Below are 27,831 nucleotides of genomic sequence, written 5' to 3'. Positions count from 1 at the left end.
CCGCATCACAGAGAGAGGACAAATAAGAATTGAGTGTGAACGAAGCATGTACCTGATGAAGTGATTGCATTTATGCTCCAGTAACTATATACAAGAGTATGCAATGTTCTTTTATAAAAAAAAAATATGTAGCCATGAAATGACATATATAATACCTGACTGTCCAGACCCAGGAGAATCACCATGATGAAGAAGAAACAGGCCCAGAGCGGTGAGAACGGCATCATGGACACAGCTCTGGGGTATGCGATGAAGGCCAGTCCTGGACCTGGAGACCAACAATCATCTTAGAAGAGCATCTTATCATTAGACCCATCATGAAGGCATCTGCCTATTGTTCTGCCTTTCATACATGGAGACCTTCCCAGGATCACTGCCTTGGCAAGATATAAACAGAGCTTCTCTGGACCAGCTGGATGATCTGTTCCAAGCTAGGAGAACTTCATGCTAGAACTAGCAACCTAAGCTGAAGTGGCTCATTACAAAATGTCTTTGGGTGGACAATGGGAGTGTAGACAAGATCATAGACTGAAGCCAGTTTGCTTGGAGTATAATGTATAGAAATAGAATGGTATTGATCGGTTTGATATATTATTACATATACTATATTCAGTTGCAGGAGTACACAAGTTCTAGAACAGTTTAGAGTAATGGACTATAGGGCTTGGAGAGACATTCATCTTCTACCTTGAAAATCTAGAAGTGTATTCTAAGGAGAAGGAAGATGATCTACTACAATGTACAGGATCGGGAGGGGGTGCAAGCCGTACACGTATTTATTGAGGAATAAGTGGCAAGTATGTTGGGCTAATACTCACCCGATTCTGCCACTTCAGAGATCAGCACCCCTTGTTCTTCTGCCATAAATCCCAGGATGGAGAAGATGGCGAAACCAGCCACAAAACTGGTGCCACTATTGAGGAAGCATAGAGCGATGCAGTCTCTGCCAAGAGGGGGAAATAAGATGGCACCAGATTAGTCCGTGGCATGCGGCGAGTATTATCTTATTCCTTTCCACCTATTTGTGTATGATCTATATATGTATAATATATATACTGTATACAGCTACCAGTCTACATCCTTAAATTATTGTAATCATAAGCCCATGTCTTTTATTATGGGATTTGCCCTTAACAGGCTAAATTTACCATAGCTGGACAGCCTATGCCAAATGGATATTGGATGGGTGCGGGAGGGGGTCAGTTGGGTGGCCATTTTTTATTTCTGGATTGTGATTGAAGCAAAGTATTGTTTTGATGACAATCAATTCATTTCTAATGACCAGGGCTATTTTTCAGGAGGATCTCAGTTCCCGATCCTCTTATTAAATATGACAATATCAGGAACTAGGTTCCTGAACCTGTTCTGGGCCAAAATTGACTTTCCATAAGATAAGTTTTATTTTAAAGTCACCTTTGAGTGCCTACGTTCCCAAATACAATATATGCATCTCTTTCTCTCTCTTTATTTCATTGACCCACCCGCAGAACCGGAGTTCCTGGACCTATTTTTCAGAAAAATAGTACTGCTAATGACCATATGCCGATAGTGGTGAACTTCTAGGCTAGCCAGACAAATAGTAATAAGAAAATAAAAAACAATAAAAATATGTTTCAGGGGGAGACGTTGGCCGTCTACACTGGGTGCTTTGCTTGGACAACAAACCATTAATGGAATGGGAACCATTACAGGAATAAGGAATAAAATGTTATTCTCTGGCCAATTCCTCTGTCACTGTTGACTCCTCCTTCTGTCACTCCACCTACACTGATATCCCCACCACATGACACTTATGACCATTTCACCCAACATTGCTGACCACTCCACTTGGCAATGCTGACTCCAGCCTCCTATAAAATAGCCGTATACATGTTGTATCACCAAATGTGTACCTGTAGCAGTTGTTGTTGTACTTGTTGTAGCTCCCCAAAGCGGTCAAACACCCCAGGCAAATGGCGTAAGAGAAGAAGATCTGCGTCCCAGCATCCATCCAGACCTGCCGAGGAGAGTCTGATGAATGGCAAATATGAGATCAGTTGGTAACAGAGCCGGTCTCATCCTTATGCCCAAAACCTACATCAATCATGCACACATACAGGCTAAGAACAACGCCCCAGGAACGCTGCCATAGAATCATGCTGCTAATGGTGCCAATATCTTTCTATCGCTCTTCATTGAGGCCTCTATGTGGCCCGAGGGTTCTATGCTAGGAGCAATATAGAAAAGGTGAGCCTTAATGCTTCAAGGTGGCTGGTCTGTCCCCCGGAACTGGTCTGAGTCTGAGGACCTATTGGATAATATAGGCTAGATGCTTCAAGGAGGCTGGTTTATCTCCCGGAACTGGTCTGGGTCTGATGGTTGGTTAGGAAACCTATGCTAGATGCTTCAAGGTGGCTGGTATATCCCCCGGAAAGGGTCTGGGTCTGATGGTCGGTTAGGAAACCTAGGCTAGATTCTTCAAGGTGGCTGGTCTATCTCCCAGAACTGGTCTGGGTCTGTTGGCTTGTTAGGAAACCTAAACTAGATGCTTCAAGGTGGCTGGTCTATCTCCCAGAACTGGTCCGGGTCTGATGACGGATCAGGAAACCTAGGCTAGATGCTTCAAGGTGACTGGTCTATATCCCAGAACTGGTCTGGGTCTGATGGTTGGTTAGGAAACCTAGGCTAGATGCTCCAAGGTGACTGGTCTGTCCCCCGGAACTGGTCTGGGTCTGATGGCCGGTTAGGAAACCTATGCTAGATGCTTCAAGGTGGCTGGTATATCCCCCGGAACGGGTCTGGGTTTGATGGTCGGTTAGGAAACCTAGGCTAGATTCTTCAAGGTGGCTGGTCTATCTCCCAGAACTGGTCTGGGTCTGTTGGCTTGTTAGGAAACCTAAACTAGATGCTTCAAGGTGGCTGGTCTATCTCCCAGAACTGGTCCGGGTCTGATGACGGATCAGGAAACCTAGGCTAGATGCTTCAAGGTGGCTGGTCTATATCCCAGAACTGGTCTGGGTCTGATGGTTGGTTAGGAAACCTAGGCTAGATGCTCCAAGGTGACTGGTCTGTCCCCCGGAACTGGTCTGGGTCTGATGGCCGGTTAGGAAACCTGTGCTAGATGCTTCAAGGTGGCTAGTCTATCTCCCAGAACTGATCTGGGTCTTATGGCCGGTTAGGAAACCTAGGCTAAATGCTTCAAGGTGGCTGGTATATCCCCCGGAACGGGTCTGGGTCTGATGGTCGGTTAGGAAACCTAGGCTAGATTCTTCAAGGTGGCTGGTCTTTACCCCAGAACTGGTCTGGGTCTGTTGGATTGTTAGGAAACCTAAACTAGATGCTTCAAGGTGGCTGGTCTATCTCCCAGAACTGGTCCGGGTCTGATGACGGATCAGGAAACCTAGGCTAGATGCTTCAAGGTGGCTGGTCTATATCCCAGAACTGGTCTGGGTCTTATGGCCGGTTAGGAAACCTAGGCTAAATGCTTCATGGTGGCTGGTCTATCTCCCAGAATTGGTCTGGGTCTGATGGCCGGTTAGGAAACTTAGGCTAGATTCTTCAAGGTGGCTGGTCTTTACCCCAGAACTGGTCCGGGTCTGATGAACAATTAGGAAACCTAGGCTAGATGCTTCAAGGTGGCTGGTCTTTACCCCAGAACTGGCCTGGGTCTGATGGCCGGTTAGGAAACCTAGGCTAGATGCTTCAAGGTGGCTGGTCTATCTCCCAGAACTGGTCTATCTCCCAGAACTGGTCTATCTCCCAGAACTGGTCCGGGCCTGATGACCTGATGCCAATCAACTCCTAACTGCCATGTTACAGGCTGTGTTTCACAATATAGGAGCCGATTGACTGGTCCTTATATATCTCCAATGATTGATACATCTCCCCCTTCATTCTGGAAGAGTACTATGATGCAATATATAAATGTCACTGTAGATAAAACATCCCAATATATGAGGCTACACCCCACGTGTGGCCACCACCAGGCTCCAGAAATAACGGCATATCCTCCATGTTACTGTATAAACAGAAACGCACATTGCCGCTCCGATAGAACAAAACCAAATATCCAAAACAAAACTACAAAGAACAAATAACATTCCAGTCTCGCTGCCTCCTGACAGCCCCAGCTGCCTCGTTACTCCTGGCAAGGACAACGTTTTCATGTAATGATCTGCCCCCAACCAGGCCCAGCCGGGTGTAAATATCTGTAGGCGGAAACCCAGTGGGATCAGCTGCCTTGTGGGTTCACAGGGGACAGATCTCCCGCTGTCCTACTACGCTGTGCAGTCACATTGGCCACATTCCGCTTCATGTCTTCTGCTGGGGTTCTGGAACCCCAGTGACTGACTAATAAGGAGGATGCAAGCCTTCAGCTCAATCATTGTGACAACACGCTGGGGCACCTGTGTGTAGCTTTGTAGATGGATGATTGCTCACCCCAGGACTGCAGTCGGTTGGCTGTGTCCCTGTCACGTGCGGATATACCGTTGTTTTGCTGTTACTAATACAATTGTGCTGCCACGTCCGGCGTCCACTGGCCCAAAGTCACTTACAGCTCCTGCCTGGCCCATTCTCCCTTGCGGGTTACACGCACAACCTGTTGGTCTCCAGCTATACCATTTATATATCAGACTTCATATGGGCCCTCATTCTGATTACCGAAGGTCCCCCGAGCACAGGCGCATATGGTCATAGCATATGTGCAGGGTTTTTGTACGAGCGCCCTCGCTGGCTTGACGCTCGCACAGGGCGGGGGGGGGAAGCGGTGATGGGCCATGGTATCACCCAGCATTTCATGGGCGTTCCCATGTAAATGCCAGCGTTACAAGGGGTGCCGGGGGCGGGCTCGGTAAGCAATGCAAAAGCACATGCCCTAATGACATCTCTGCGCAGTGGGCTTCTTGAACATTTAGGGGCAGACTCCTATATAGGGGGCAAATTTGCACCTGGACACATCGAGCCACTTTATCGGCTTGCTGGAATCGCGCCCTGCATGTTGGGAAGCAAGAGGGGCACATGTATGGGAAGCATCCTGCATGTACTAAGCAGCTTTACCTCCCCTATTGTGATGCACAGTTCAGCTAAGACCCCCCCCCCCCCCCCAGTTAAATAACCATTCCCAGAGAATTTAAGGAGCAAACAGCCCCACTATAAGCTGCCACACCCTGTAGTCACCTGGGGGTCCTGCAGCCTGCTGAGGTCTGGGTACAGGTAGAATTTGATGCCTTGTAGTGCCCCCGGCAGGGACACCCCTCGGATGAGTAAGACCACCAGCATGAGGTAGGGAAAGGTCGCCGTGAAGTACACAACCTGCGGAAATAGAAGTGGAAAGCTTAGGACAGGGCACATAATGCCAGGAGGGCTGGTACAGGTTATAAGGCAATACTGTCACGGGTACAGCTCACGCCACGGCATTCCAAAGTTCTCAGACGCTTTACTGCACATTATTCCATACAGAGAGCCCCTACAAGTGGGATCTAACCCTTCAGTCGCTGCTTGGAAACCAGTTTCCTTTTATAAGGGCGTTAAATGCATTAATTTATTAATAAGTCCCTAAGTATCGATATATTTATATATATAGCAACCGGATATTCTGTTGGGAACATGCCCAGTAATATGATGATACTGGGTATTAACCCTTTGGGTGCCAACATCCCAGTGAGAGATGTGCCAAATAGCTGCTAAAAATGCCCGGCGTCGCTCACATTTGTTATTTAAATTCAAATAAAAAAATGTTGTTTACAAAAAAAGATGATATTTCCTTCGTAAGGCGACATTACCGGTCACTATGAGGAATACAAATGCTGGCTTGCCAATTTTGACAAATTGACTTGGTGCTCAAAGGGTTAACATACAGAGGGGTAAGAGATCCCTGCAATCTGTAAACGTTTATTGCTGCAAGAGACTTCAGCGCTGTTGGCGATTTGTAGCGTGCGGACGGAGATGGGACGCCGGTCTCTGACGGATGCGTCCGCCTCAACAGGACTTCTTATGAACCATCCCCGTCTCCCCATTACCAGCATATATCCTCCCTAATCTCGCCCATCAGATTATACAACGCATTGTGCATTAATAATAATAAATAGTAATGTTGGATAACCCCTTAACAGGGTGGGCCAGTAACAGGGATGGACGGGGCATCAGAATAGGCCCTGGCATTTGTTCTCACCTTTCCAGTTGACTTGACCCCTTTCCATATACAGAAGTAACAGATGATCCAGGCCAGCATCAGACACAGAGCGAGCTCCCAGCGTAGGCTGCCGATGTTATCAATACCCCCTGATATACTCAGCACTCGCCTCCTGGAGAGGGAACACCGGGTTAGTAAGATTGCCTGCAATTGGGGGATAACCTAAGGCTGGAGCCTCCATTGCCACTGGGAGTTACGCCCCTGTCAGTAACATTACTGACCGTCAGTAAAAGGTGGCATATGTGTAATGCATGTGATTGCGGGGGAAGAGGGGGGGGGGGACGTTGTCTTATAACTTACTCCCAGAACTCGATGACGCTGGAGGTGCCGTTCACCGTCATGTTCTGAGTGGTGTTACTGCTGCTGTGAAAAACCAGGCAGTTGTCTGCAGAAACAAAGTCAGAAATGGGGAGAGAGTTAGTGAGATGTCCATATTATAATCTAGCTCATCTCCATCAGAGAATGACAAATATAACAATGTGTCATCTGATTCCCAGTTCTTATACCCTGAGGCAGATGTTCTAAGAGAGAAAGTACCAACCAAACAGCCCCTAACTGTAATTTTGCAAACACAGCTGGTAACATGGCAGTAAGGAGCTGTTTGGCTGTTACTTTATCTCTATCTCCACTTTATCACTCTCCAAGGCTTAGCACATATTAGCCAGGGTCCCCCATAATCATTATCAGTGTGCACTTGAACCTACCCGATAGTAGGTGCAGAAGACACATAATGTAATGTCCCATCTCCGCCTCGCTATATTTGGGGCTGTGCAGGCTGGCAACTGGCCGGGCACTAGGGTTATATCTCAGTTTTTATACTTTTAGGTCTAAACCATTATCTGGAAGGTTAAGGTCCATGTCGCTGGTCACATGAGGTGAAAGGCGCCCAGTGACCAGTACATGAGAGAAGATCCCATTTAGATAGACTGCAGAGAGCCCCCAGCGAATAATGGAAGAACACAGCAAAAAGGAGAGTCCTAGTAGGCTGCTGTGGCACTACTGGTCCCAGGATACCCTGGTAGTGTATTGTTGTCCCATAATGGTTCATAATAATATGAAGGGAATACGATGGTGAAGGGAAATGCTGAACTGATGCGTATTGATATAATCCAAACGAATATTGAGAGAAGAGCAAGAAATTAAATGTGATTGCCATGGCAACCCTGTCTGAACTGTAAATAAACTGCTTGTGGTTTGGGATGAGATGTCCTGGTGTTCCTTGCTCCCACACCCGGCACTGCCCGGGTATTACATATGGGCTTCAACCTAAGCTCAACATGACCAAGCAAAATATTGCACAAGGTCTCTTGAGAAGCCAAACTCGGGATCCTAAAGTCCTAGCACTCAATTCTACCCCAAGGTGGTACATTTACTCATCTCAACCGTGGCCCTCAACCCACTACATGTGCTAAGCCTATGGAGCAATATGCCTATGCACTATGCTGTAAGTGGGCTGATGCCGTAAGGGAAGTTACCTGTGTTCCATGTGTGGTTACAGGAGGCCCAGGGAAGATCAGATGTGAAGGAATTGAAGAGATAGAAGAAAGCCCAGGCCAGGACTATGATGTAATAGAAGTTGAGCAGGATGACGATCACTTGAGACGAGTAGCCGATTCCTGGCAATACAGAGAGGTTATGGCATCAGAAGGACATTTATTCTGAGTTGGCTAAAATAGTGCCAGGTATATAGAAAATGTATATGGTGCAGAAGACGGACAAGAGAGGCCTATTTGTCATTAAATATTTGAAACTCAATGAGCTTCAAATATTTGGTATCACCCCCATGCAGCACAGAGGGACTACAGCAGATAGCCGGCAGACGATTCCCCCGGAACCAATGGCGGCACATGTGCAGGCGGCCTGCTACCAATCTGAACACATGACAGGGTCGGGCTCCTTTCAGAGTCCCTGCAAATGTTCATTGTTACATTTGCCCAGAGTTATCGCTACTATCACACCCAGTATGTGATTATTGATAAATAAACCCAAAAAATGTATTTTATAAGTAGGCCCCCAGCTGCCAAACCAAATATACAATGAATTTTAATTGTTTTTTGGTTGTTGTTTAAAGCTACAGTCGCAGCTTTAAACATGCCCAGATTCACAACACTCCTGCATTTTTGCCAACAGTTCCCATTACCTCCCACCAACAGCGCTGGAGGAAGAGAGAAGAGACAGATGAAGAGAGAGGTACAGAGGAGAGACATAGGAAGAGAGGAAAGACATAGGAAGAAAGGAGAGCAAGAGGAAGAGAGGAGAGACAAAGGAAGAGAGGAGGTACAGAGGAGAGGTAGGGGAAGAGAAGAGAGACAGGAAAACAGGAGAAAATGATGAATAGAGGAGATACAGAGGAAGAGAGGAGAGACAGAGGAAAAGAGGATAGACAGAGTTAGGGATGAGAGACAGAAGAGACAGTGAAAATAAGAAAGACAGAGGAAGAGAGGAGAGACAGAGGAAAAGAGGATAGACAAAGTTAGGGAGGAGAGACAGAGGAAGAGAGGAGAGACGGTGAAAATAAGAAAGACAGAGGAAGAGAGGAGAGACATAGGAAGATAGGAGAGACAGAAAAAGAGAGGAAAATAGGTGATACAGAGAAGAGAGGAGACACAGATGAATATAAGATAGACAAAAGAAGAGAGTAGAACCAGGGGAAGAAAGGAGAGACAGAGGAAGAGAGATGAAACAGAGAAAGAGAAGGGAGACAGAGGAAGGATAGAGGAGAGAGCGAAAGAGAGGAGAGACAGAGGAATATAAGAAAGACAGAAAAAGGGAGGATAGACAGAGAAGAGAGGATAAACAGAGGAGAGACAGAGGAAGAGAGGAGAGACTGAGGAAGAGTGGAGAGAGAGGAAGAGAAAAGAAACAGTGGAAGAGAGGAGAAACAGAGGAAGAGAAAAGAAATAGATAAAGGGGCAGATTTATTAAGCTTGGAGAAGAGATAAACTGGAGATAAAGCGGAGAAAAGGTAAAAGGAGATAAAGCACCAGCCAATCAGCTGAGTTTGAAAAAGACAGTTGGGAGTTGATTGGCTGGTGCTTTATCTCCTTTTACCTTTTCTCCGCTTTATCCCCAGTTTATCTCTTCTCCAAGCTTAATAAATCTGCCCCAAAGTGAGGAGAAACAGGGAAAAAGAGGAGATACAGAGAAGAAAGGAGGAATAGATGAAGATAAGATAGACAAAGGAAGAAAGTAGAAACGGGAAGAGCGATGATACAGAGAAAGCGAGAAGAGAGACAGAGGAAGACAGGAGACAGAGGAAGAGATGAGAGGCAGAGAAAGAGCGGATAGATAAAGGATGATATGTAATATGACAATATCACTTTGCGGTCTGTTGTCCCAACAAACCTTCAAAGAGGGGGCAAATTTTCCTCCACGCGGTGACGCCTCCCTGGCTGGTGTACTGACCCAGTGCCGTCTCCAGGAAAAAGACTGGAATCCCGCAGGTGAAGAGGAAGATGAGATATGGGATGAAGAAGGCTCCTGCATTGAGTTAGATAAGTAAGACAATTAATATTTGAGTAATATAGGTCAACAGAGGCACTGTATGAGCAGGAGAACCTGGAGTATAACAGGGAGTGCAGGAGCAGAGGAACCTGGAGTATTATAGGCAGTCAGAGGCATTGTGGGAGCAGGGGAACCTGGAGTATTATAGGCAGTCAGAGGCATTGTGGGAGCAGGGGAACCTGGAGTATTATAGGCAGTCAGAGGCATTGTAGGAGGAGGGGAACCTGGAGTACTATAGGCAATCAGAGGCATTGTAGGAGGTGGGGAACCTGGAGTATTATAGGCAATCAGAGGCATTGTAAAGGCAGGGGAACCTGGAGTATTATATGCAATCAGAGGCATTGTGGGAGCAGGGGAACCTGGAGTATTATAGGCAGTCAGAGGCATTGTGGGAGCAGGGGAACCTGGAGTATTATAGGCAGTCAGAGGCATTGTGGGAGCAGGGGAACCTGGAGTATTATAGGTAGTCAGAGGCATTGTGGGAGCAGGGGAACCTGGAGTATTATAGGCAATCAGAAGAACTGTAGGAGCAGGGGAACATGGAGTATTATAAACAATCAGAGGCATTGTAGGAGCAGGGTAACCTGGAGTATTATAGGCAATCAGAGGCATTGTAAAGGCAGGGGAACCTGGAGTATTATATGCAATCAGAGGCATTGTGGGAGCAGGGGAAACTGGAGTATTATAGGCAGTCAGAGGCATTGTGGGAGCAGGGGAACCTGGAGTATTATAGGCAGTCAGAGGCATTCTGGGAGCAGGGGAACCTGGAGTATTATAGGCAATCAGAAGAACTGTAGGAGCAGGGGAACATGGAGTATTATAAGCAATCAGAGGCATTGTAGGAGCAGGGGAACCAGGAGTATTATAGGCAATCAGAGGCATTCTGGGAGCAGGGGAACCTGGAGTATTATAGGCAATCAGATGCATTGTAGGAGCAGGGGAACCTGGAGTATTATAGGCAATCAGAGGCATTGTAGGAGCAGGGTAACCTGGAGTATTATAGGCAGTCAGAGGAATTGTAGGTGCAGGGGAACCAGGAGTATTATAGGCAATCAGAGGCATTGCAGGAGCAGGGGAGCCAGGAGTATTATAGGCAATCAGAGGCATTGTAGGTGCAGGGGAACCTGGAGTATTATAGGCAGTCAGAGGCATTGTGGGAGCAGGGAACCTGGAGTATTATAGGCAGTCAGAGGCATTTTAGGAGCATGGGAACCTGGAGTATTATAGGCAATCAGAGGCATTCTGGGAGCAGGGGAACCTGGAGTATTATAGGCAGTCAGAGGCATTCTGGGAGCAGGGGAACCTGGAGTATTATAGGCAGTCAGAGGCATTCTGGGAGCAGGGGAACCTGGAGTATTATAGGCAGTCAGAGGCATTGTAGGTGCAGGGGAATCAGTAGTATTATAGGCAATCAGAGGCATTGTAGGAGCAGGTGAACCTGGAGTATTATATGCAATCGGAGGCATTGTGGGAGCAGGGAACCTGGAGTATTATAGGCAGTCAGAGGCATTGTAGGTGCAGGGGAACCAGGAGTATTATAGGCAATCAGAAGCATTGTAGGAGCATGGGAACCTGGAGTATTATAGGCAATCAGAGGCATTGCAGGAGCAGGGGAACCTGGAGTATTATAGGCAATCAGAGGCATTGTAGTAGCAGGGGAACCTGGAATATTATATGCAATCGGAGGCATTGTGGGGGGGAACCTGGAGTATTATAGGCAGTCAGAGGCATTGTAGGAGCAGGGGAACCAGGAGTATTGTAGGCAATCAGAGGCATTGTAGGAGCAGGGGAACATGGAGTATTATAGGCAATCAGAGGCATTGTGGGAGCAGGGGAACCTGGAGTATTATAGGCAATCGGAGGCATTGTAGGTGCAGGGGAACCAGGAGTATTATAGGCAATCAGAAGAACTGTAGGAGCAGGGGAACCTGGAGTATTATAGGCAGTCAGAGGCATTGTAGGAGCAGGGGAACCTGGAGTATTATAGGCAATCAGAGGCATTGTAGGAGCAGGGGAACCAAACCTGGAGTATTATAGGCAGTCAGAGGCATTGTGGGAGCAGGGGAACCTGGAGTATTATAGGCAATCAGAGGCATTGTAGGAGCAGGGGAACCTGGAATATTATATGCAATCGGAGGCATTGTGGGGGGGAACCTGGAGTATTATAGGCAGTCAGAGGCATTGTAGGAGCAGGGGAACCAGGAGTATTGTAGGCAATCAGAGGCATTGTAGGAGCAGGGGAACATGGAGTATTATAGGCAATCAGAGGCATTGTGGGAGCAGGGGAACCTGGAGTATTATAGGCAATCGGAGGCATTGTAGGTGCAGGGGAACCAGGAGTATTATAGGCAATCAGAAGAACTGTAGGAGCAGGGGAACCTGGAGTACTATAGGCAGTCAGAGGCATTGTAGGAGCAGGGGAACCTGGAGTATTATAGGCAGTCAGAGGCATTGTAGGAGCAGGGTAACCTGGAGTATTATAGGCAATCAGAGGCATTGTGGGAGCAGGGAACCTGGAGTATTATATTATTTATTTATTTATTTATTTGCAGTTTCTTATATAGCGCAGCAGATTCCGTTGCGCTTTACAATAGTAAACAGTGATAAAACAAACTGGGTAACAACAGACAGACATGGAGGTAGGAGGGCCCTGCTGCAAGCTTACAATCTATAGGGATATAGGAGGGAAACACAAGGACAGGCACCAGTAATAGCATAGCAGTCCCAACAAGTTACAAGTCCAGAAGGGAAGCTATATAATACATAAGTGCCTCAGAGGGTTATGCGTGTAGAACTTAAATATGATAGGCTTGCCTGAAGAGGTGAGTTTTCAGGGAACGCTTGAAAGTTTGGAGGCTAGCGGAGAGTCTAATTGTGCATGGAAGGGCATTCCATAGGATGGGAGCAGTCCGATGAAAGTCCTGTAATAGTGAATGGGAGCTAGTGATCCGCTCAGATGAGAGACGCAAATCTTGTGCAGAGCGGAGTGGTCGAGATGGGAGATATTGTGTGATAAGTGCAGAGATATATGCTGGTGCAGTATGGTTAATAGCTTTATATGCAAGTAGAAGTGTTTTATATTGAATACGGTAATATACAGGCAACCAATGGAGGGACTGGCAGAGCGGATCAGCAGACGATGAGCGTCTTGCAAGGAAGATCAGCCTAGCAGCAGCATTTAAAATGGATTGCAGTGGTGAGAGTCTGTTCTTGGGAAGTCCAGTTAGGAGACTATTGCAATAATCAATGCGGGATATAATGAGTGCATGGATAAGAGATTTAGTAGTGTCTTGTGTGAGATACGGTCGTATTTTGGATATGTTTTTTAGATGCATGTAACATGATTTGGAGACAGATTGAATGTGGGGAACAAAGGACAGGTCAGAGTCGAGGGTGACCCCTAAGCAACGAGCTTGTTGGGTAGGGTAGATTGTCGAGTTGTCAACAGTGATGGAGATATCAGGATGGTAACTGTTCTTAGTTGGCGGGAATATAAGTAATTCAGTTTTGGAAATATTGAGTTTGAGTTGGCGAGAAGACATCCAAAGTGAGATGGCAGAGAGACATTCAGAGACTCGGCCCAAAACCACTGGTGACAACTCTGGGGTTGATAGATAGATTTGAGTATCATCCGCATATAAGTGATACTGCGGTCAGAGGCATTGTGGGAGCAGGGGAACCGAACCTGGAGTATTATAGGCAGTCAGAGGCATTGTAGGAGCAGGGGAACCTGGAGTATTATATGCAATCGGAGGCATTGTGGGAGCAGGGGAACCTGGAGTATTATAGGCAGTCAGAGGCATTGCGGGAGCAGGGGAACCTGGAGTATTATAGGCAGTCAGAGGCATTGTAGTAGCAGGGGAACCTGGAGTATTGTAGGCAGTCAGAGGCGTTGTGGGAGCAGGGGAACCTGGAGTATTATAGGCAGTCAGAGGCATTGTGGGAGCAGGGGAACCTGGAGTATTATAGGCAATCAGAGGCATTGTAGGAGCAGGGGAACCTGGAATATTATATGCAATCGGAGGCATTGTGGGGGGGAACCTGGAGTATTATAGGCAGTCAGAGGCATTGTAGGTGCAGGGGAACCAGGAGTATTATAGGCAATCAGAAGAACTGTAGGAGCAGGGGAACCTGGAGTATTATAGGCAATCAGAGGCATTGTAGGAGCAGGGGAACCTGGAGTATTATAGGCAATCAGAGGCATTGTGGGAGCAGGGGAACCGAACCTGGAGTATTATAGTCAGTCAGAGGCATTGTAGGAGCAGGGGAACCTGGAGTATTATATGCAATCGGAGGCATTGTGGGAGCAGGGGAACCTGGAGTATTATAGGCAGTCAGAGGCATTGCGGGAGCAGGGGAACCTGGAGTATTATAGGCAGTCAGAGGCATTGTGGGAGCAGGGGAACATGGAGTATTATAGGCAATCAGAGGCATTGTAGTAGCAGGGGAACCTGGAGTATTGTAGGCAGTCAGAGGCGTTGTGGGAGCAGGGGAACCTGGAGTATTATAGGCAATCAGAGGCATTGTGGGAGCAGGGGAACCTGGAGAATTATAGGCAATCAGAGGCATTGTGGGAGCAGGAGAACCTGGAGAATTATAGGCAATCAGAGGCATTGTGGGAGCAGGGGAACCTGGAGTATTATAGGCAATCAGAGGCATTTTAGGAGCAGGTGAACCAGGAGTATTATAGGCAATCAGAGGCATTGTAGGAGCATGGGAACCTGGAGTATTATAGGCAATCAGAGGCATTGCAGGAGCAGGGGAACCAGGAGTATTATAGGCAGTCATAGGCATTGTAGGAGCAGGTGAACCAGGAGTATTATAGGCAATCAGAAGAACTGTAGGAGCAGGGGAACCTGGAGTATTATAGGCAATCAGAGGCATTCTGGGAGCTGGGGAACCTGGAGTATTATAGGCAGTCAGAGGCATTCTGGGAGCAGGGGAACCTGGAGTATTATAGGCAGTCAGAGGCATTCTGGGAGCCCTGAGGAAGCTACTCTGCGAAGCGCTTGCCGGCTAGCGGTGCGCAGGCAGATGGCTTAACATTTGATATTTTTCTTATGATGTATTTTGATTGTGTGTTTAGATTAGTGTAAATATCCCTGAAGCCGCTGTAAAGGCTCCAACACGCCTGTGTCTATGTGTCAGTACGCCTACTGAGAGTGAGATATACTGGCTCCTAAACTCGAAGGAGTCCAGTCCCTCCCTGGGTCGAGATCCCCTGGTGTATTGACACGGTGGGATACCCAGAAGTACGCAGGAGGATCTGTTAGTGCACTGGTGCGTCTCTCACCAGCATGCCACAAATAGGACCCTGACACATACACAGACGTCCAATTAGTTGTGTGGATACAAAGGAGTCATAAGAGGTTGCTATACCCACTCCTATTGAGGCTCCCAATCCATGAGATATAACAGTTATTCGGGCGAAATGTTAGAGACCCGTAGTAAACTGTATAGAACGGGTTAGCCCATACACTATATCTAAATAGCAGGAGTTGCTGGAGAGGTTAATTAACCCACTCCTACCTGGCACCTTATATATGAAGATCTGAAGGCAGCCGTTGCGATTTATCCTAACTCGCAAGGTCTGCACGGATCTAGGTAGCCTACACACAATACAACCAGTGAAATACACATATTCTTACAGCCATATCTGCCTGCCACCACAGTTTTTAAATTGTGTGAACCCTACCCATGTATGTAAAGGTTAATTTTTAATAATTTCTCTGAGGTGCACCTTATCAAGGACATTCTTTTTTCTTTTGCAAATATTGTTACTGGAGAGGCCTGTGCGTCCTGGAAGACCAGCCCAGCCAGAGCATCTACAGAGGCACTCAGGCTGTGTGCGGTGGCACGATGTGCATCAATATGAGCGATGCTTCTGAAAGTGCGCTGTACGCAAACGATGCATTCGCAGTGGGCGTTCTATCGCATGGATTAGCTGCTGCCAGTATTAGCATATAATAACAACTGCATGCGGCAAATCATTGCAGCAGGGGTAGGAAGAACAACCGTGCATAAATTACTCATCCTAGCGTTTAGAAATTAGGGTGCAGTATTACATTTGGCCAGTAGAGGTCACTTAAAGCCAATCACAGATTGCATTAATATATATGTTTCGATATTCAAATGTTGAATGAAATATTAAATTAAGGGCATGATTCAGGTTCACTCACAATCACCGCAAGAAACACCCACCCCATCTGCCGCCCGCCCCAAGCAAGCATCGCCATGCCTGGCGCCCCCTGCCCTCTTTCCTCGCAGCCGACGGCCTGGCAAGTGTGTAACTCGCAGAAGCACATGCGCAAATCCAGACTATCGGGGGCTGGATCGCGCCGAGCGATTCTAAATCAGCCCCTGTAATAGCCCTCCCAAAACACATATCGTGTACTAATGACAGGAGGGGCGCCATGTCTGCACCTGATTTGCGCACATCTACAGCACAATGTGAAGCCAGTGGCGTAACTATAGCCCCGCAGCCTCCACGGTGGTGGGGAGATGCTGAGAAAGCGTGGGGGCACCGGGGGGTCTGTGGGGTCTATTGTTACCCACTGTCGTCTGCCCCTGCCGCCGGCGCACCTGTCTCTGCGGTCACGGCTCTCCTGGCTCCTGCTGCTAATAAAAAAATGTGACACTCAGAAAATGGCTGCCCCCATACTGCAGACAGTTTTTGAGGATGCTAGAGGAGGAGGCGGCGGCCTCCTCTAACATCCTTAATAATGGTCTGCTGTATGGGGGCAGCCATTTTCTGAGTGTCACTTTTCATTATCAGCAGGAGCCGGGACCGCAGACAGACGCCGCAGGAGGTATCGGCATGAAGCGGAGGGGTAAGGGGGTTTGTTTTATCCTACTGGGGGGGGGGGGGGTTTGTTAACCCTACTGGGGGGGGGGGCTGCCAAAATTTACAGCAGAGGTTGCATATATAATAGTTACGCCACTGTGTGCAGCTACAGGATCTGCTCACTGCAGGATATATTAGTTGCATAGTAATCAATGCAAATCCGCTGTGAAGAGAAAGCCCAAATCCCGTGAAAAAATAAGCTGGAGAAAATTCCGGGGGAGATAATCTTCTGCAGAGAAGAAATGTTTTCCTGAATCTCTCCGGTAAATTTGCAATTCCAGCATAGATTGCATGTTACGTAGCCTAATAGGAGTGTTGTACTTGCTGCCCGTAGCCCATACCTCCGCCGTTTTTGTAGCATAGGTACGGGAACCTCCACACGTTGCCCAGTCCGATGATCTCGCCCGCCACCGACAGCACAAACTCCATCTTGTTGTTCCACTGTCCCCTCTCCGTCAGGTGTTTATTGCCCCCATCCTGAGGTTCTTTTTGCATCAGAGGTTGGGCTGGAAATGACTCCCCGTTCCCAAATACCCCCGGGACCTTGTTGTCCATGGTACCTGCCAGAGAAGGAGAGAGACACATGCATTATATTGTGGAGTATATAGGCTGTATATTAGACAGGTGTATACAGGGTGGGTGACGCAAGGAGCCAAGAGAACGCTGACATGTGTCACAGGCCCAGCCGCGATCATTAGAGATTCCTGTTCCCCAAATGTGATCATCATTACTGTTTACTAGTTACCAGCAACATAAAAGTCATGGAATGGGACAGCGCAACTATTTAATCCCCCCCCCCCATAGAGGTAAGGAGCAGCATCATCCTTTAAATATATAGGACTTCTAGGGCGACGAAAATAATAACAAACTGATTTGGCAAATGGGTATTTACTTCTTGCACAACTGATGCAGCTAGGAGGGGTACCCCTGGAGTGTTCAACCACACTCCCAAATAGCTGACAATGTAAAACACAAGTTAAGGTTCCTTCACATCTGCCATACGTACGATCAGGAAAAACAAGAAAGCAGCGCTGTACAGTTATACCTGTTAATGACAAGTGAATCCAATTTTGCTAAAAAAAACTGTAAAAATTTTAATGGCACATAAAGTATTAACAATTAATCCGGATAGGAATAAAAAAACAATATAAAATGGGGTATTAAGATCAGAAATGTAGTGGAATATCAACACATCATATGACCTGCACTGGAACGGGCGTGAGTCCTTTAAGGAAAAGTCCTTGGGTGAACCGGTTGGGGTTTCTTTGGAAGCCGCTGGAGGTTTGAGAGTCCTTTTTCGAATTAGGGTAAGGAATACCCACACATGGAGTCACCTCAACGATGTTTGCGGAGAAACATCCCGGTTGTAATAGGTTCTCCCAGGCTTTGGTACTCAGGTCCAGAGAAATAAGCAGGTAACAAGGTCCAATGGACAAGTTTGAAGAACGTAATTCCACACAGCACCTACGCATTTCGCTGACCCCTGTCAGCTTGATAAAGCTGACAGGGGTCAGCGAAACGCGTAGGTGCTGTGTGGAAGTACATTCAGCCTAATTCGAAAAAGGACTCTCAAACCTCCAGCGGCTTCCAAAGAAACCCCAACCGGTTCACCCAAGGACTTTTCCTTAAAGGACTCACGCCCGTTCCAGTGCAGGTCATATGATGTGTTGATATTCCACTACATTTCTGATCTTAATACCCCATTTTATATTGTTTTTTTATTCCTATCCGGATTAATTGTTAATACTTTATGTGCCATTAAAATTGTTACAGTTTTTTAGCAAAATTGGATTCACTTGTCATTAAAAGGTATAACTGTACAGCGCTGCTTTCTTGTTTTTCTTGTGTATTTTTGTGAGGGAGCTGACTACTCCCTTTTCAGCAGCTGCTTAGATATTGGGGGAACAGCTGGTGTTAAGCGCTCCTAATAAACTTCGGTTGATTTTTTTCTTCTCATACGTACGATCAGCACTGGTGCTTCCCAGGGATGTGTCCTTTCCCCCCTGCTCTTCTCCCTCTACACTAACGACTGCATCTCGAGTGACCAGTCAGTAAAAAATCATAACATTTGCTGATGACACCACTACCATCGGCCTAATCAAGGAGGCCGATGAGTCTGCATACAGACGGGAAGTGGACAGGCTTTCACAGTGGTGCGGCAGAAACAACCTGGACCTAAACCCCATCAAAACAGTGGAGATGGTAGTAGACTTTCCAATTTCCAACAGAGTGGTGTCATGGGTAGAGACCTTCAAATTCCTTGGGACGAAAATCTCTCACAACCTCAGATGGGAGCCCAACATAACTTCCACTGTTAAAAAGGCCCAACAGCGGCTGTTCTTCCTGAGGCAACTGAAAAAATTCAACATTGCGGCTCTTTTACACTGCAATTCTGGAGTCCGTTCTATGCTCCTCTATTACAATCTGGTGTGGAGGGGGCAAATAAATCTGACAAACGAAGACTGCAAAGAGTGGTGAGGACAGCAGAGAGGATTATTGGGACGGACCTCCCCCTGTAAGGGAACAATACTTAAGTATGGTCAAGAAGCGAGCTGGGGAGATCGTTGCGGACAAACTACATAGTTTGTTTGATATTCTCCCATCAGATAGATGCTTCAGGTCCATCCCTGCCAAGTCGTCAAGAGCCGCAAAAAGCTTCTTCCCGACAGCTATTCAGCTATTGAACAATGTACTGTAAGATACTGCTAATCTAACACCTGACTGCTCTGTCTGACCTTGCAAATCATAACATGTGAATTGTCATTTGTATGCGCAACTGATGCAATGTATGTATGTCCTGTTATCCCTCTTACACCACACCCCAACATGTCCTGACCACAGGCCATAATACATCTATTACACCCCATACAGACATAGGGCACTACACCCCCAACATGTTCTGACCACTGGCCATAATACATCTATTACACCCTATACAGACATAGGACACTACACCCCCAACATGTCCTGACCGCTGACCATAATACATCTATTACACCCTATACAGACATAGGACACTACACCCCAACATGTCCTGACCACTGGCCATAATACATCTATTACACCCCATACAGACATAGGGCACTACACCCCCAACATGTTCTGACCACTGGCCATAATACATCTATTACACCCTATACAGACATAGGACACTACACCCCCAACATGTCCTGACCGCTGGCCATAATACATCTATTACACCCCATACAGACATAGGGCACTACACCCCCAACATGTCCTGACCACTGGCCATAATACATCTATTACACCCCATACAGACATAGGGCACTACACCCCAACATGTCCTGACCGCCGGTCATAATACATCTATTACACCGTATACATACATAGGACACTACACCCCCAACATGTCCTGACCACTGGCCATAATACATCTATTACACCCTATACAGACATAGGACACTACACCCCAACATGTCCTGACCGCTGGCCATAATACATCTATTACACCCTATACAGACATAGGGCACTACACCCCAACATGTCCTGACCACTGGCCATTATACATCTATTACACCCTATAGAGACGTAGAACACTACACCCCCAACATGTCCTGACCACCGGCCATAATACATCTATTACACCCTATACAGACATAGGACACTACACACCAACATGTCCTGACCGCCGGCCATAATACATCTATTACACCCTATACAGACACAGGACACTACACCCCCAACATGTCCTGACCACTGGCCATAATACATCTATTACACCCTATACAGACATAGGACACTACACCCCAACATGTCCTGACCGCTGGCCATAATACATCTATTACACCCTATACAGACATAGGACACTACACCCCAACATGTCCTGACCGCCTGCCATAATACATCTATTACACCCTATACAGACTTAGGACACTACACCCCAACATGTCCTGACCGCTGGCCATAATACATCTATTACACCCTATACAGACTTAGGACAATACACCCCAACATGTCCTGACCGCTAGCCATAATACATCTATTACACCCTATACAGACATAGGACACTACACCCCCAACATGTCCTGACCACTGGCCATAATACATTTATTACACCTATACAGACATAGGACACTACACCCCCAACATGTCCTGACCGCTGGCCATAATACATCTATTACACCCTATACAGACATAGGACACTACACCCCAACATGTCCTGACCGCCGGCCATAATACATCTATTACACCCTATACAGACATAGTTCATTACACTCCAACATGTCCTGACCACCGGCCATAATACATCTATTACACCCTATACAGACATAGGACACTACACCCCAACATGTCCTGACCGCCGGCCATAATACATCTATTACACCCTATACAGACATAGGACACTATACCCCAACATGTCCTGACCGCTGGCCATAATACATCTATTACACCCTATACAGACACAGGACACTACACCCCCAACATGTCCTTACCGCTGGCCATAATACATCTATTACACCCTATACAGACATAGGTCATTACACTCCAACATGTCCTGACCACCGGCCATAATACATCTATTACACCCTATACAGACATAGGACACTACACCCCAACATGTCCTGACCGCCGGCCATAATACATCTATTACACCCTATACAGACATAGGACACTATACCCCAACATGTCCTGACCGCTGGCCATAATACATCTATTACACCCTATACAGACACAGGACACTACACCCCCAACATGTCCTGACCACTGGCCATAATACATCTATTACACCCTATACAGACATAGGACACTACACCCCAACATGTCCTGACCGCTGGCCATAATACATCTATTACACCCTATACAGACATAGGACACTACTCCCCAACATGTCCTGACCGCTGACCATAATACATCTACTACACCCTATACAGACATAGGACACTACACCCCAACATGTCCTGACTGCTGGCCATAATACATCTATTACACCCTATACAGACATAGGGTGTCCTGACCGCTGGCCATAATACATCTATTACACCCTATACAGACATAGGACACTACACCGCCAACATGTCCTGACCGCTGGCCATAATACATCTATTACACCCTATACAGACATAGGACACTACACCCCAACATGTCCTGACCGCCGGCCATAATACATCTATTACACCCTATACAGACATAGGACGCTACACCCCAACATGACCTGACCACTGGCCATCATACATCTATTACACCCTATACAGACATAGGACACTACACCCCAACGTGTCCTGACCACCGACCATAATACATCTATTACACCCTATACAGACATAGGACACTACACCCCAACATGTCCTGACCGCTGGCCATAATACACCTATTACACCCTATACAGACATAGGACACTACACCCCCAACATGTCCTGACCGCTGACCATAATACATCTATTACACCCTATACAGACATAGGACACTACACCCCAACATGTCCTGACCGCTGACCATAATACATCTATTACACCCTATACAGACATAGGACACTACACCCCAACATGACCTGACCACTGGCCATAATACATCTATTACACCCTATACAGACATAGGACACTACACCCCAACATGTCCTGACCGCTGACCATAATACATCTATTACACCCTATACAGACATAGGACACTACACCCCAACATGTCCTGACCGCCGGCCATAATACATCTATTACACCCTATACAGACATAGGACGCTACACCCCAACATGACCTGACCACTGGCCATCATACATCTATTACACCCTATACAGACATAGGGCACTACACCCCAACATGTCCTGACCGCCTGTCATAATACATCTATTACACCGTATACATACATAGGACACTACACCCCCAACATGTCCTGACCACTGGCCATAATACATCTATTACACCCTATACAGACATAGGACACTACACCCCAACATGTCCTGACCGCTGGCCATAATACATCTATTACACCCTATACAGACATAGGGCACTACACCCCAACATGTCCTGACCACTGGCCATTATACATCTATTACACCCTATACAGACGTAGAACACTACACCCCCAACATGTCCTGACCACTGCCCATAATACATCTATTACACCCTATACAGACATAGGACACTACACCCCAACATGTCCTGACCGCTGGCCATAATACATCTATTACACCCTATACAGACATAGGACACTACACCCCCAACATGTCCTGACCACCGGCCATAATACATCTATTACACCCTATACAGACATAGGACACTACACACCAACATGTCCTGACCGCCGACCATAATACATCTATTACACCCTATACAGACATAGGACACTACACCCCAACATGTCCTGACCGCCTGCCATAATACATCTATTACACCCTATACAGACTTAGGACACTACACCCCAACATGTCCTGACCGCTGGCCATAATACATCTATTACACCCTATACAGACTTAGGACAATACACCCCAACATGTCCTGACCGCTGGCCATAATACATCTATTACACCCTATACAGACATAGGACACTACACCCCCAACATGTCCTGACCACTGGCCATAATACATTTATTACACCTATACAGACATAGGACACTACACCCCCAACATGTCCTGACCGCTGGCCATAATACATCTATTACACCCTATACAGACATAGGACACTACACCCCAACATGTCCTGACCGCCGGCCATAATACATCTATTACACCCTATACAGACATAGTTCATTACACTCCAACATGTCCTGACCACCGGCCATAATACATCTATTACACCCTATACAGACATAGGACACTACACCCCAACATGTCCTGACCGCCGGCCATAATACATCTATTACACCCTATACAGACATAGGACACTATACCCCAACATGTCCTGACCGCTGGCCATAATACATCTATTACACCCTATACAGACACAGGACACTACACCCCCAACATGTCCTTACCGCTGGCCATAATACATCTATTACACCCTATACAGACATAGGTCATTACACTCCAACATGTCCTGACCACCGGCCATAATACATCTATTACACCCTATACAGACATAGGACACTACACCCCAACATGTCCTGACCGCCGGCCATAATACATCTATTACACCCTATACAGACATAGGACACTATACCCCAACATGTCCTGACCGCTGGCCATAATACATCTATTACACCCTATACAGACACAGGACACTACACCCCCAACATGTCCTGACCACTGGCCATAATACATCTATTACACCCTATACAGACATAGGACACTACACCCCAACATGTCCTGACCGCTGGCCATAATACATCTATTACACCCTATACAGACATAGGACACTACACCCCAACATGTCCTGACCGCCGGCCATAATACATCTATTACACCCTATACAGACATAGGACACTACACCCCAACATGTCCTGACTGCTGGCCATAATACATCTATTACACCCTATACAGACATAGGGTGTCCTGACCGCTGGCCATAATACATCTATTACACCCTATACAGACATAGGACACTACACCGCCAACATGTCCTGACCGCTGGCCATAATACATCTATTACACCCTATACAGACATAGGACACTACACCCCAACATGTCCTGACCGCCGGCCATAATACATCTATTACACCCTATACAGACATAGGACGCTACACCCCAACATGACCTGACCACTGGCCATCATACATCTATTACACCCTATACAGACATAGGACACTACACCCCAACATGACCTGACCACTGGCCATAATACATCTATTACACCCTATACAGACATAGGACACTACACCCCAACATGTCCTGACCGCTGACCATAATACATCTATTACACCCTATACAGACATAGGACACTACACCCCAACATGTCCTGACCGCTGACCATAATACATCTATTACACCCTATACAGACATAGGACGCTACACCCCAACATGACCTGACCACTGGCCATAATACATCTATTACACATCATACAGACATAGGACACTACACCCCAACATGTCCTGACCACTGGCCATAATACATCTATTACACCCAATACAGACATAGGACACTACACCGCCAACATGTCCTGACCGCTGGCCATAATACATCTATTACACCCTATACAGACATAGGACACTACACCCCAACATGTCCTGACCGCCGGCCATAATACATCTATTACACCCTATACAGACATAGGACGCTACACCCCAACATGACCTGACCACTGGCCATCATACATCTATTACACCCTATACAGACATAGGACACTACACCCCAACATGACCTGACCACTGGCCATAATACATCTATTACACCCTATACAGACATAGGACACTACACCCCAACATGTCCTGACCGCTGACCATAATACATCTATTACACCCTATACAGACATAGGACACTACACCCCAACATGTCCTGACCGCTGACCATAATACATCTATTACACCCTATACAGACATAGGACGCTACACCCCAACATGACCTGACCACTGGCCATAATACATCTATTACACATCATACAGACATAGGACACTACACCCCAACATGTCCTGACCACTGGCCATAATACATCTATTACACCCTATACAGACATAGGACGCTACACCCCAACATGACCTGACCACTGGCCATCATACATCTATTACACCCTATACAGACATAGGACACTACACCCCAACATGACCTGACCACTGGCCATCATACATCTATTACACCTTATACAGACATAGGACACTATACCCCAACATGTCCTGACCACTGGCCATAATACATTTATTACACCTATACAGACATAGGACACTACACCCCCAACATGTCCTGACCGCTGACCATAATACATCTATTACACCTTATACAGACATAGGACACTACACACACAAATAATGATCTTTGTGTTCTGATTTACAATCATTATATTACCTTGTTACTTCTGGGCACCAATAGAGAATAATTAGGAATCGCAGCATTTATTTAGTCCTATGGCGGGCACTCGCTGTGTAGCGCTGTCACGGAACGCTCTCCGCACCGTGTTTCCCAATTTGTCAGAGAACACAATGAAGACATGCAAATACTTTGTGGCATTCAATGAACCCAAACCAGGAGATTCCCTTCTGTAGGGAATAAACCTTTGTGTAAAATTATTTCACCGTCTATCCAGATACAGTATCAAGAATATATCAGTAAATGTAAAAAAAAAAAATTGCCGTATTCCATCCGTACCTCAAAAAATAAATAAATACCTTTTGGGGTACCAGGAGCTAGTTGGGGGTCCAATGATTAATCCAAAACTGACCAGTGAGGTCTGGGGTCAGCCGCCAGTGCTGGAGGTAGGGTCAGGAGGCAGTTCTGATGTTAGCATGGAGTGAGCTGGGGCATTAGGGGAGACCATGCCATTACTGCAGCAGGGACACTGTGCCACAACCCCGTACGCTCCCTCCCCAAACACTGGTCTACAAATCCCTGGGCTCAGGATATTTAAAGGATAAAGGAAGTAATTCTACACTCCTCCGCCCCCACATTCCAGGGTCCAGCAGTGAGTGCAGGAGGGTCACAGGGCATGTGGAGGAGCAGACAGTGACCTATAAGGGCCATTTAATGGTTGTTTAACCCTATAGGCAGCCTTGATTGGGAATTTACCAATAACAGTATAATGCAATGCAATTGCTGTATAATCCAATGCAAATACTAATGCAATTACTGTATAATGCAATCCAATTGTTGTATAATGCAACTACTGTACAATGCAATGCATAGACTATGTAATGCAATTTCTGTACAATTCAAAGCAAATACTGTGTTACAATTATTTTCCAATGCGATGCAATTTTCGTACAATTCAATGACTGTATAATGCAATGCAAATACTGTGTAATGTAATTACTGCATAACTATATAATGCTATTATTGTATAATGCAATGCAATTTCTGTATAATTCAATGCAATAACTATAAAATGCAATTTCTGCATCATCCAATGCAATTACGGTATAATGCACAGCAATTTCTAATGAATGCACAGCAATTCCTGTACCCAGCAACGCAGGCCTCTCAGTCACTCATGTCCTCAGTAACAGCCATGGAACACAGCGGCCTTCCCTGTAGCGAGGTAACTGTGTTTCCTCGAGTCCTGTAAGTCTGTGGGCCGCATTAGTACCGCACATAGGAACATGCCGCACAGGCCTTGGGGACGTCTCTATATAGACAGTATGTTCCAGACTCAGAGGTCTGAAAATATTCCGCGCTCACAGAGAGGCGACTTGTGATTCCTCAGGCCCCTCTCAACGTGTAAAGTGAACTGTGTGACGAGTGTTATGGATGATAATAAAAGAAGGCTTGTGAGGTTCCAGGCAAACATACCTGACACAGAAGAGGGTCTATGCTCTAAGGGGGGGACGGGACGCTATTTGTAATGGAAAAGTTTCAGAAGCGAGGCGATACGCCCCTTGCTGAGGACACTTGTAGTACACAGATGTAAATCATCTCCAACAATTCTATGTAATATGTTATAGTACAATGGGGGGTGGAATAGTAGGCTGGGGTTCAAATGTTCTACTGCTACAGAACTTATGGGCTACAGAACTTATGGGGCCTACACACAGGGGGATTTGCTGAGCAATGTTAGATCACTCAGAACCCTCAGCAAGATCGCTCAGCATACAGCGATGCGTCAGCGATGTGTGCTGAGCGATCTGTCAGGGCCGGTGAGAACACTGGCCCTGACCAGCGACTAACTATATTTACATATATTTATATATTTATGGGTAAGGTCGACATAGGGTTTTTCACTCTCTTTTTGAGCCGACATGTGCCGACAGGCGGTATTTCATGCCCTACCATCCACTAGATGCCACAATAAAATAGTGTGCCCGAAGCATGGCTTGCGCAGCGAGTCATGCGAGGGGGTGCGGTTCTATGATTCAGTGTCCATGTCGACTGTGTTGAAATTCAGGACAAATATAGGTGTCTAAGACACACCTATGTAGGTAATGCGGTTAGTATAGGTGCCTCAGACACACCTATGGAGGTTGGGTGGTTAGTATAAATCCCTCAGGCACACATATGGAGGTAATGAGGTAGGTATAGGTGTCTCAGACACACCTATGGAGGTAGTGCGGTTAGTATAGATGTCTCAGACACACCTATGGAGGTATTGCGGTTAGTATAGGTGTTTCAGACACACCTATAGAGGTAGTGCAGTTAGTATAGATGCCTCAGACATACCTATGGAGGTAATGCAGTTAGTATAGATGCCTCAGACACACCTATGGAGGTAGTGCAGTCAGTATAGGTGCCTCAGATACACCTATGGAGGTAGGGTGGTTAGTATAGGTGCCTCAGACACAC

The 27,831-nt window shown here is 46.6% G+C and overlaps 1 protein-coding gene across 3 annotated transcripts in view; it reads right to left on the bottom strand.

Annotated features, from left to right (window-relative positions):
* Positions 1-26,768, bottom strand: part of SLC6A13 (solute carrier family 6 member 13) — a 32,756-nt gene extending 5,988 nt beyond the window's left edge. Inside the window, exons 1-10 of one of the 3 annotated variants that reach the window (XM_083180986.1) lie at positions 26,519-26,768; positions 16,862-17,080; positions 9,518-9,652; positions 7,648-7,788; positions 6,473-6,557; positions 6,152-6,284; positions 5,158-5,292; positions 1,893-1,996; positions 819-943; positions 156-268 (exon numbers count right to left, since the gene is read on the bottom strand). In XM_083180986.1, the coding sequence (XP_083037112.1) occupies positions 156-268; positions 819-943; positions 1,893-1,996; positions 5,158-5,292; positions 6,152-6,284; positions 6,473-6,557; positions 7,648-7,788; positions 9,518-9,652; positions 16,862-17,075 (1,185 nt within the window). In that variant the 5' untranslated portion in view covers positions 17,076-17,080; positions 26,519-26,768. Of the gene's footprint in view, positions 1-155; positions 269-818; positions 944-1,892; positions 1,997-5,157; positions 5,293-6,151; positions 6,285-6,472; positions 6,558-7,647; positions 7,789-9,517; positions 9,653-16,861; positions 17,081-25,707; positions 25,956-26,518 lie in introns of those variants that run through there. The other 2 variants (XM_083180987.1, XM_083180984.1) reach the window with 2 other exon arrangements.
* Between the last annotated feature and the right edge of the window lie 1,063 nt (positions 26,769-27,831).

The sequence above is a fragment of the Crinia signifera genome, chromosome 4 (assembly GCF_055691185.1).
Source record: "Crinia signifera chromosome 4, ASM5569118v1, whole genome shotgun sequence".
NCBI lineage: Eukaryota > Metazoa > Chordata > Amphibia > Anura > Myobatrachidae > Crinia > Crinia signifera.
Note: the sequence above shows the minus strand (reverse complement) of the source record. Positions and strands in the feature narration are given on the sequence as shown.